The sequence below is a fragment of the Microcaecilia unicolor genome, chromosome 2, assembly GCF_901765095.1.
Source record: "Microcaecilia unicolor chromosome 2, aMicUni1.1, whole genome shotgun sequence".
NCBI lineage: Eukaryota > Metazoa > Chordata > Amphibia > Gymnophiona > Siphonopidae > Microcaecilia > Microcaecilia unicolor.
This window is the reverse complement of record NC_044032.1, coordinates 306,617,671-306,629,708: the sequence shown is the minus strand read 5'-3', so window position 1 is coordinate 306,629,708 and position 12,038 is coordinate 306,617,671. Positions and strand designations below refer to the sequence as shown.

Genomic DNA, 12,038 nt, shown 5'->3' with positions numbered 1-12,038 from the left:
TCAGCACCCAAGGTAAGGGAGCTATGCACCTGGGAGCTATTTGTGTATTTTTTAAACATTTTTAGAAGTGCCCCCTAGGGTGCCCGGTTGGTGTCCTGGCATGTCATGGGGACCAGTGCACTACAAATGCTGGCTCGTCCCATGACCAAATGCCTTGGATTTCACTGGGTTTGAGATGGCCGGCATTTTTTTCCATTATCGCTGAAAAACAACTGGCGATCTCAAACCCGGCGAACTCTGGCATTTGGCCAGGCTAAACCGTATTATCGAAAAAAAAGATGGCCGGCTATCTTTTTTGATAATACGGTCAAACCAGCCGTTGCGCCGCCGCCAAAATAGATCGCCGGCGATCTCTTTTGCCGGCGACGTTCGATTATGCCCCTCAGGATTACATCTCTAGAATTTTTGATAAAATAAATGTTTTCAATCTTTTGTTTAAAGTTATAGAACAAGTTGAGAGGTATCACTCATTGAAAAGTGTGGGTGAGGAAGGTTGTTGGCACAAAGGCTGCCTTCTTCACTTCACACCTAGTTACCTGTTCCGTCAGCCCAGAGGACAGCTACTAAAATGGTACAATACAATATAATACATTTCATATATTCTGCACATTTCCAGATCACTGGTTCTTCACAGATCACAATAAAGAAGCCAGTCAATTACTGGGAATTTATAACATAACAGGGAAATGAATCAGGATTACATCTCTAGAATTTTTGATAAAATAAATGTTTTCAATCTTTTGTTTAAAGTTATATAAAGTGTTTCATTTTTTATATTCTTAGGTAACATTGTCCAAACGTTTGCACCCTCATATGAGAATAAATAAGAAAAAAATCCATCAGTGATCTTCATCATAAAACATATGGGGGGACAGACTTAAATATTCCAATATATATAGTTTGGAAGAAAGGCAGGAGAGGAGAGATGATAGAGATGTGCATAAATGCACAGGAGGCGAGTCTCTTTCAATTGATAGAAAACTCTGGAATGAGGGGGCATAGGATGAAGGTGAAAAGGGATAGACTTAGAAGTAACCTGAGGAAATACTTCTTCACTGAAAGAGTGGTGAATTCATGGAATGGCTTCCTGGTGAGGTGGTGGAGACTGTATCTGAATTCAAGAAACTTGGGATAACAACATAGGTTCTGTATGGGAGAGGAAAGTTAGAAGATGGCATGGATGAACAGTCTGGATAGACCATTTGGTCTTTATCTGCCTTCATTTTTCTCTGTTTCTAGAATTAGAGCTATGTGTTAAAGTTGGTTATGTGGTTCCGCCTCTCTTCTCCCTTACCATGAACAAGTACAACTTCTGAAAGTGCTATAGTATTAGCTATCCAGCCAATATTCAGCCCACAGTAGTCAGCATTTTTTTAACCCTTACTGCCACAGGTAAAATTATCCATGGATATTCAGTGCCAGGCCATATCCAGGCTCCTACCTGTAAGATCCTGCTAGACCTCCAGGGATAAAAATAAAGGTGGACCTGGGGTCTTAGAAGATGGGAAGGCATGGGGGCCTGGTTTGGGGTCTGCTGGCTTTGGTGCTGGACAGAGTGGGATTGGGAGATGGAGGGTGCTGAGAAATCCCTTCGGCCGCTACCAGGGAGTTAACTGAGCCCCGGTTGATATTCGGACCTGTGACCAGTTAGCTGCATGAATAAAGTTAGGACAGTCTTTCTGGTACACTGGGTGTTGCTCTTCTTTAATGAATTCACTTCAGATTCTATTCTTGAAGCATCACTGTTTCCCAAGGTAGAGAAGGCATTTTTCAGGGGGAATGAGGTTCTGACCTCACAAAGTGTTCCTTGACAGTCAGTTTAAACCAGAGTATAGAACATCACTATGAGAAGATTCAGAACTCTTGTACCAAAATTTTCTTTAATGCAGTAATTAAACAAGGAAAAGTAACTTACTGTTGCAAACTAGTCGGCAGATGATCAGAAGCCCAGCGCTATTCCAAACAGCGTTCTAAAATTAGCGCTGGAACAGTGTGGGGCATTAAATGCCCCTATGGTCAGAGCTAATAGCAAGCAAATTAAGCATGCTATTAGTTTTAATTATAGGGGTATTTCTGCAGGATGTGTGCAAGGCACAATCCTCTCACAGAAGTTGTTTGACAGGTCCGGGCTATCCCCACCCCCAAAAAGCCCAGATCTGTCAAACAGGGCTGGAGGCCCCCCAACCCACCCTGACACAGGGCCTGACACCCCCATCCCCCCTGACAAAGCACCTGACACCCCCCAACAAAGCACCCGACACCCCCAGCCCCCTAACACAGCACCTGACACTTCTCTGGTAGTCTAGGGCTCCCCAACCCCCCCCCCCCCGACAGATCAATCCCCCAATCAGAGGCAAACCGTACACTCCCCCCTTATATGGTAGGGAAGACCCGTCCAGCACTTCCCAGGATGCACTGGGCAGGACAGGGTGCTATCATTTTGGAGGCGGTGCTGAAGGATGGAAGGAGTGCTACTCCTTCTTTGTCTTTAGAGGTACACGAAGGGAAGTTTAGGAGCAGTGCTAGCCCACTGGGGGGGGCTGGAGGGCTGGAGTTCCACCAGACCTCCAGCCCCCAAGTATTCTCTGTTTGGGGGGTGTCTGGTTTACCTCTGTAGGGGGGGCATCGGGGGTTACTTTGTTGTGGGGGTTGGGGAGTGCTAGAGCACCTCAGGTGCTGTGTCAGGGGTCTGGGGATGTCAGGTGTCCAGGGTTGTGTTCGGGAGGTGTGGGGGTCATCTGTCTGGGGTGGGATAGGGCGGTCTGCTAACATACAGATGCATGCTGGACAGAGCTCTCCATTCTCCTCAATGCCCTGCAAACCCTAACGCTAACTCTGAGTTGGCATAGGGTTTGCTGCAGAAGCAGTGCCCTTGTTTAGGTAGTTGCCCACTGAGCATTGGGGAGAAATAGGTAATGCCCTGTTTAGCATGCATTTGCATGCTCATTGTGTTCAGAGCTGGCCAGCACATTGTTACATGCACTGACCAGCTCTGATCATCCTGTGGGAGCAAACGCGGGCACTACTGACATCTAGCACCTGCATTTGTTTTTGATCATCTGGGCATAGGAGTCTATTGTCAGCCAACTCTCTGTCCATGCAAAAGAGGCTCAGAGATGATGGTAGTCACAGAGCTTGTAAGGATCATACAACCATTGGCATAGTTTAGGGTGAGGGGGCATTGCCCCCCCTCCCCAAACGAGATGCCTGTCATCTGGTATCCCAACCGCCCTCCCCCTGTGGGATTGAGTACCAGTCTCTCTCTTCCTATGCCCTGCACCGCTGCATTCTTCAATGTTCCAGGCTGCCGGCAGCATCAGTGAGGTAATCATACTGCCTTTGGCAACCCCAGAAGCTTTTCCTCAGCTACAGCACATCCCATCTATGCAGGGACAGAAGATTGTAGCAGAGGAAAGCTTCCAAGGTCACCAAAGGCAGTGTGATTACTTCACTAATACCGCCAGTGACCCAGAAGTTTGAAGGAGGCAGCAGTGCAGGATGCAGGAAGGAGAAAGGTTGCACTGGATCTCGAGCAGGGGGAGTGGCAGTGAAGGAAGTAAGAAGTGATGCACCTGTAGATTGGGGGGTAGAGAAAGAGCTGTCATATTGCTGGGGGGAGGAGGGAAGATGCCAGACTGTGCAGGGGAGGGGAGAAAGGGAGGGAATGAAAGAGATGCCAGAAGGGAAGGGAAAGGAAGGGAATGAGAGAGATTCTAGATGGGGGAGGGGAGGGAATGAGAGAGATGCCACAACGGGAAGAATGGGAGGGAATGAAAGAGATGCCAGAAGGGAAGGGAATGAGGGAGGGGAGGGAAGAGAATGAGAGAGATGTTAGAAGGGAAGGGAATGAGGGAGATGCCAGACTGCATGGACGGGGAGAGAGATGCGGGAAGGAAAGGGAATGAGAGAGATTCCAGTGCATGAGGGGAGGTGAGGGAATGAGAGAGATGCCACACTACATGGAATGGGACGGGAGGGAATGAGATGCCAGACTGCTTGAGGGGAGAGGGGATGAGAGAGATGCCAGACTGTGTGTGGGGGGGGGGGAGGGGATGAGAGAGATGCGGGAAGGAAAGGGAATGAGAGATGCCAGACTGCATGGGGGGAGAGGAAATGAGAGAGATGCCAGACCTGGGGGAGAGAGAGAGGAGAGGGAAGGGAATAAGAAAGATGCGAGACCAGGGGGAGAGAGGAGGGAGGGAGAGAGATATCAGAAGGGAAGGGAATGAGAGAGATGCCAGACCAGGGGAAGGAGAGGGGAGGGGAGGGAGTGAATGAGAGAGATGCTATAAGGAAAGAGAAGGAAATGAGAAAGATGCTAGACCTGGGGGAGAGGAGGGAGGAAATGAGAGAAATGCTAGAAGGAAAGAGAAGGTAATGAGAGAAATGCCAGACCTGAAGGGGGAGTAAAGGGGAGGGAGGAAGAGAATGAGAGAGATGGCATGACAGAAGGGAAGGGAATGAGAGGGATGCCAGACTGGGGGGAGAGGAGAGGGGAAGGAAAGGGAAGAGAATAAGAGAGATGCAAGACCACGTGAGGGGGGAGGGGAGGGAATGAGACAGGTGCTAGACCACGTAGGGGGAGTGGGGGAGGGAGGGAGGAAATGAGAAAGATGCCAGAAGGGAAGGGAATGAGAGAGATGCCAGACTGGGGGGAAGGGATAGGAGGGAGGGAATAAGAGAGATGCTAGAAGGGAAGGGAAGGGAATGAGGGATATGCCAGGCCAGAGGGGAGAGGAGAGAAGAGGAAAAGGGAAGGGAAGAGAATGAGAGAGATGACAGACCACAGAGGGAGAGGGGAGGAAATGAGAGAGATAAAAGATGAGGGGGAGGGGAAGAGAGAGCTGACAGACTACGGGGGTAGGTGAATGAAGATGGGGAAAGAGAGAAATCAGATGGATGAGTGGGGATGAGAGTAGGAGAGATGCTGGACCCGGGAAGGGAGTGAGAAAGGGTAAAGGGTCATGGATTTGATACACAGCCTTTCTGTGGTACAATCAAAGCAGTTTTGAGAGAGAGATTAGCTCTCCCCTTGCTAATTCATGTGAATGTGAGAAGGGACATAATGAGAGAAATTTCCCATTGTTAATTAATTTTCAATTTAAAAAATTATCTGTATACAGTACAGTCTCGACTTTCGCTAATCAGACCAAACAGCATATCCAAAAGATCACATTTAATTCTTTAAAAAAATCTTTGTTTTAGAACAATTTTGGAAAATTGGAAAATCTATACCTTTGTTTATTCATTGTTTGAGGGGTTTATTTAGTGTTTTCCTTATTATCTGACTTTTCACTTATCCGATAACAGGTCGGTCTTGTTTACATCGGATAATCAAGACTGTACTGTATATACCTTCACTGTTTTGATATAGTGGTTTCCTATTCAATTTGCTTTTGTCCTTTTCTTTTCTTTTTTTTTTGGAGTAACCATAATGAAGCTTGGGAAGCTTGCCAGGTGCCCCTTACTTATGTACTTATAACATGTATGGGACTATGTATGCAAATAAATATGCTAAAGTGCCACACCTCACCCTTTACCCCCCTCAAATGAAATAGTCAAACTACACTCATATATACAACAGAATACAGCATAAGCAGTTCCAGTTCACAGAGGAGATATGCTGCAGACTAACTTTTTACAGACCTGATGGAGAGAGAAGGGGGGGGGGGGAAGGAAAGAGCAACTTGCCCAACATGCACAGAGAACAAGGCAAGCCAAAAAAAGAGCCCCATAAGCAGTGCTTTTTTTGTGCCGGTACAGCGTACCGGCACCTTTTTTCCTAGGGCCAGCTCACCTTCCCTGCTTTCTGTTCCTGCTGCCCGCAACGCGTTTAAATATATATTTTTTTTTACTTGAAGTCACAGCGCCAGCATTAGTGAAAGGACCAGGCTCGCCTCTTCCAGCCTTCCCATCATTCCTTTTCAGTGAACCGCCTTCCTCTGACGTAGTTTCCTATTTCCACACGGGCAGGACACTGAGAGGGAACAAAGTGAAGGCTGGAGGAGGTGAGCCTGGTCCTTTCACTAATGCTGACGCTGTGACTTCAGGTAAAAAAAAAAAAAGATTTAAACACGTCGCGGGGTGGCAAGAACAGAAAACAGGGCTGTCGGGGAGCTAAGGGCGGGAGGTGGGGCTGCAGTACTGGAACTCGACGGGGGCGGTGGAGGTTGGGGCGAGTTACTGGACATGGAGGGGAGGATAGGGGCAGAGGAGTATCGCTGGACATGGAGGGGAGGGCAGAGGAGAATCACTGCACATTGGATGGGAGTGGAGGGCAGGGGAGAAATTGCTGGACCTAGATGGGAGGGGAGGGCAAAGGAGAATCTCTGGATATGGAGGACATGGTTGGGAGGGGAGGATAGGGGCAAAGGACAATTGCTGGACACAGATGGGAGGGGAGGGCAGAGGAGAATCTGGACATGGATGGGAAGGAAGGGCAGGGGAGAGAGCAAAGTTGCTGGACATGGATGGATAGAGGGAAGGGCAGGAGAAATACTGGACATGGATGGAGGGAAGGGAAGACAGAGGAAGTAGATGCACATGGATGGAGTGGAGAGGAAAGGAGAAATGCTGGACATTGATGGAGGGGAGGGAAGACAGAGGAGGAGATGCATATGGATTTAGGGGATTCTGGACATGGATGGAGGGAACAGAGTTGAAATGCTGGACATGGATGGAGGGGAGGGAAGAGAGAGGAAGTGAGATGAACATGGATGGAGGGGAGAGAGGAGAAATGGTGGACATGGATGAAGGGGATGGAAGGCAGAGGAGGAGATGTACATGGATTTAGGGGAGAGAGGAGAAATTCTGGACATGGATGGAGGGAAGGGAAGACAGAGGAAGTAGATGCACATGGATGGAGTGGAGAGGAAAGGAGAAATGCTGGACATTGATGGAGGGGAGGGAAGACAGAGGAGGAGATGCATATGGATTTAGGGGATTCTGGACATGGATGGAGGGAACAGAGTTGAAATGCTGGACATGGATGGAGGGGAGGGAAGAGAGAGGAAGTGAGATGAACATGGATGAAGGGGAGGAGAGAGGAGAAATGCTGGACATGGATGGAGGGGGAAAGGAAAAATGCTGGACGTGGATGGAAAAGGAATGAGATGCATACTGACAAGATGAGGGAAAGGGAAAAGAGGAGAAAATCTGCACATGGATGAATAAAATAGACAAAAGCTGGATCCACTCTATACCTCCTCCTGTCAAGTTTGCAGAGGACCCAGCTTTTACCTATGGATGTAGGGCAAGAAATGAAGAAGAAAGATATAGGAGAGGGAAGAGAGAGGAAGTGAGATGAATATAGATGGAGGAGAAGAGAGAGAGGAGAAATGCTAGACATGGATGGGGTGGGAGGGAAGAGAAAAGAAGAAGATGCACATGGATGGAGATGAGGGAAAGGGAAGAGAGGAGAAAACTGCACATGGATGAAGAAAATAGGCAAAAACTGGATCTATACTATACCTCCTCCAGTCAATTCCACGGAGGACCCAACTTTTATTTATGAATGTAGGGCAAGAAATGAAGAAGAAAGGAAAGTAAAGAAATAAATGGAAAGGAAGCCCTGGAAACAGAGTTAAGGGAACAGATAGAAAGCAGCAGAATCAGAGACTGGGACCAACATGATCAGAAAAACAAAGTCACCAGACAACAAAGGTAGAAAAAAATCATTTTATTTTCATTTTAGTGTTTGGAAGATGTCCAATTTGAGAATTTATATCTGCTGTCTTATTTTGCACTGGGTGTACTAGAGGTGTAACAGCTTATAGAAATTATTTATAATGAAAAAAAAATCACAAGTTATTTTTTTCTCCTATACTGGTATAGTATTTTCAATGATACTGCTTATATGCGCCATGGCTGGTATAAGGGGTGTGGCTACTGTGGATGTGTCTACCATAGGGGCGGAGCCATATATAGTGACCCTGCCCGTAATGAGTACTGGTACCTTTTTTCCTACAAAAAAAGCACTGCCCATAAGACACAGAGAACTGGACGTGCTCTGAAAGAGTCTATTACAGGGAACTATAGGATTACCAGGGATTTGTAGTTGAAGAGCACAACCCAATTCTCTGCTTCCATGCAAATGGGGCTAGAACAGAATGTTTCTGCATAACATGTCATACCCTGCCAGAGCCCACAGTAATCCATTTATTTATGGATTGTTTGATTATGAGAATGGAGATGACTTTTCTTTATGTTGAATAGTGGAGGAAGCCCTTTATATTGCAGCTACTTCTTCCCCAGTTGAGTCAACTACTTTTTCAAAGCAGAAACCTGGCGACAATTATGGAAAGCTCTAAGACTCCCAATGGATTGTTTTAGGACTAAGGCATCACATTAGCCTACCTACGTGAGTGCCTTAAAAGAATATGAGTACACATGCATGCATTGTAGAACTGTGTGCAAAATTCTACCTTATTTTCAAATGCCTCTTCATACCATTCCAAGAATATTTTACACTTAGAAATGTCTTTGACTGCAGCTCACAAATCATAATCTGCATAAGGAAATACTACCTTCTTGGCTCTTTGCTTATGGATATGATAATATTCAACTTGCATTCAGTATTTTCCTCTTCTTACAGAGATTGCATCGAGCTTTAAATACATCATTTAATGAGGAAAAATTTCAGCAGAAGATGAAGCGACTGGAAAGGAGGTAAAATTTATCTCTATATGGTAATCAAATTAAAATAAATGCCCTATGTTGGATTAAGCTAGGTTTTCTAAAATGTGTCCTGTCCTGTTCGTTCAACAATCACTCAGGTTCTTAGGACACTCACAAGGATGATTTAGGAGTATAAATTGCATATGCTGAGTCCCGTGTATGCTGATTTTTATCTTCTGTATATTTACTACAGATGTCTTGAAAACCAATGGCTGTGGGGTCTCTAGCACAGGGTTTGGAAGTCCTAGCTTAAGCATATTGAGCTCAGTATACCTTTGGTTTGCTGCCTCACCTAGGTCAACTTTGGCAAGCTGTTCTGTCGCATCTATGGGCTTGAAGCTCCATTTTTCTAACAAAAGCAGAAATAGAAGTCCACAGATGCAGTGGAGAAAAGCTAGACCTCGATCAATCTGCCAGGGTAGACTTGAGTCAAGCAGTAACCTTAATTCATCCCAAATCTTTTTTTTTTTTTTTTTGTCTATGGCTGCATATCACAAAGGTAAAATTAGATATCCTGCTGGAAAAATGAAATATTCATAGTATGCATGAGAAAAGGCCATCATTACACAATTGTATTCTATTCCACCCATGTGGTTGCTGTCAATGACTTATTTATCCAAGCATTTGCATCTTTTATTCACCAGCCAGAGAGTTAAGACATAACTGTATGTACTGCTTCCTCATCTTAGCTCTCTTTCCCTGTATCACAGTTATTCAGTTACAGTATGTCACAAAATAGTACTCACATTGTTTACACTTTTCATATGGATACAATCAGAGCTCAGAATAGAAAGAAGTTGCTAAGGGATGATTTTCCACAAAATACCTGTAGGTACCTTCTTTCCCTCCAGCCAATCCTAGTCCTCCAGTCCCCCCCCCCCCCCCCCCCCCCCCCCCCCCCGTCCCCCCACAGAGTTAATAATGAGGTTTCTCTGCCTTCTTGTTTTATAATTTTTTCTTTTCTCTGACACTGTCTTCTCTAGCTGCTGTGCTAGCTGACATGCCCTGCTTCTTTTCCAGTATGTAAGTCTGGAGTACATTCTTTGGGCTCTTGCAGACTAATTGTACTTCTGGCGCATATCAAGGTCCCCTATAGACCTGCTGCCTCCTCACGCTCCCACTGAGTCAGTATAGTCTATTTCAGGGCCAGTCTTAGCAAGTGCCCTGTGAAGACCAATTTGATGGGGCCCCATCCTAGCCCCGCCCTACCCTAGCTCCACCCCACTGAGCTCCCTCTGAGCTTCAGGGCCCCCTCCCTCTGAGCTCCAGGGCCGCCAGCCCTCCCTCTGAGCTCCCTCCAAGCTCCAAGACCATCCCCCCTCCCTCTGAGCTCCAGGACCATGCCCCCTCCCTCCCTCCCAGCTCCAAGGCCCCCCTCCCTCCGAGGCCTCTCTCCGAGCTCCAGGGGCCTCCCGCCCTCCCTCCGAATTTTAAAAATCATCTTACTTCATCGGGTTACAGCGGCAGGCAGCAGCAGTGAAAAGTGTGCGAGCTCGGCACTTCAGGAGCCTTCCTTTCTCTCTCTCAGCTCTGGTCCCGACTCTCGCCCTCATTTCCTGTTTCCGGGGGGGGGGGGGGGACCAGTGCTAAGAGAGGGACGGGAAGGCTCCTGAAGCGCCGAGCAGCTCGCACGCTTTTCACTGCTGCCGCCTGCCCCCATAACCCCGATGAGGTAACTTAGATGACTTTTAAAATTCAGAGGGAGGGGGACTGGAATTCGGGCGGTTGGGGCAGAGTTCAGGCATGCCACATGGGGCCCCCTTGAGCGCGAGGCCCTATGCGGTCGCCTTGGTCGCCTCGCCCTAAGACCGGCCCTGGTCTCTTTAGGACTGTAAATAATGGCATAGTCTTGGCATCAAATAAATTTGGTCTGTCTCCTCCAGCTTCTGGCAATCTCCTTGGACTCCAGCAGATTTTCATCTTATACCCAGTTTGCCACAGACCAGTACAATCTCCTAAAGAGGACTGGCACATTCCCTTCTGATTTTTGCTAGATGATTCTATCCCATCCAGTTCCTGCAGGCTGATTCTGTCTTATATAGCTCCCTTGTACTCTGTTACGTCTCTTCTGGTTCCCACACATGCCAAGACAATCTCAATGAGCTCCTGCATGGGCCAGTTCTATTTCTTCCAGCTTCAATGGGTCAGCACTGTCAAAGTATTCTTGGCCTTCCCATAAGTCAACACCATATCTCAGGGTTTCTGTAGTCTTGCTTAGTCTCTATAAGCACAAGCTGGATTCTTATTTTTCCTCCAGTTCCCTTGGTTATACTAAATATTCTTATTCTATTCACAGGTGCAATGTAGGAAACAGGCAACAGACTGTGTGGAATACTGCCAATCAAAGTAATTGTAATCGTAGGAAATACATCCCCAACGTAGAGGAACAAAATGAAGCCAGCTGTGAGAAACAACAAGATATGCCTCTGAACCAGAGTCGGCGAGAAATCCCAGCCTTGCTAACTACAAATGGGAAAGCAGACTCCCTTAACATTGCTCGGACCTCAGTGATTCAAGAGCTAACAGAGCTGGAGAAGCAGATCCAGATGATTAAGCAGGAACTAAAGCTGGCTATTAGCCGGAAAAATGAACTGGAAGAGTACCAGAGGACACATCGGCCGGCAGAGTCCTAAATCTGCCACATCAGAGCTTTCAGCTAGTGAAACACTTTTGCTCCATGCAGAAATGGCATGGACATGCAGAGCAACATTGCCTTGAGGAAGCACTTTGTTCTCTTCAGAGGCAAATACTGAACTGTGGCATTTTGCCACTCCATGGAGACTATGATTTTTATGTTGGAATGAACCCGTCATTATCTAGTTGGTTAACTGTTAGACAATGTGAAAAATGTGATCTTGGACTGAAGGGTGTTTGACATGCAGAATGCCACTTGTCGTTTGCCTTGCACAGAGCTACATGAAGATTTAACTTCTGAGCTCTCAGAGTGCATTGATTAAAAACTGATTTTGAATTATCAACATAAAATTGTGTCTTTTTGCTAAATATCATGCTACAAAGATGTTGGTTTTAAATGTATTTCTTATAAATGGTAACAAAATCTGTGCTCTGGTTATCCTTTCAGTAATTTATGGCAATAAGATGTTCTGGCAATAAAGCCATCTTTTACTAAAGTATATTAAGCAGTTTAAGCAGGAATTAGTGTGTGCTCTGAGCACATGCCTGGGCTAATAGTTAATGCTGCAACTGCTTGCCATTTAGCACACACCAATTCCTACATTAGCTAACAAATGCAGAAGAGGTTGGAGAATTAGCGGGGCCTGGGTAATGATTGTGTCTTACACTTAGTTCCCCATTTTACATAGAACATAGTGGGGGTCTTTTACTAAGCTGCAGTAGTATTT

At 46.4% G+C, this 12,038-nt stretch overlaps 1 protein-coding gene across 1 annotated transcript in view; it reads left to right on the top strand.

Moving 5' to 3' along the window:
* Nucleotides 1–11,536, top strand: part of GRIN3A (glutamate ionotropic receptor NMDA type subunit 3A) — a 369,769-nt gene extending 358,233 nt beyond the window's left edge. The window contains exons 9-10 of the mRNA XM_030194309.1: nt 8,594–8,667; nt 10,973–11,536. Coding sequence (XP_030050169.1) covers nt 8,594–8,667; nt 10,973–11,309 — 411 coding nt within the window. The 3' untranslated portion in view covers nt 11,310–11,536. The remainder of the gene's footprint in view (nt 1–8,593; nt 8,668–10,972) is intronic.
* The last annotated feature ends 502 nt before the right edge of the window (nt 11,537–12,038 follow it).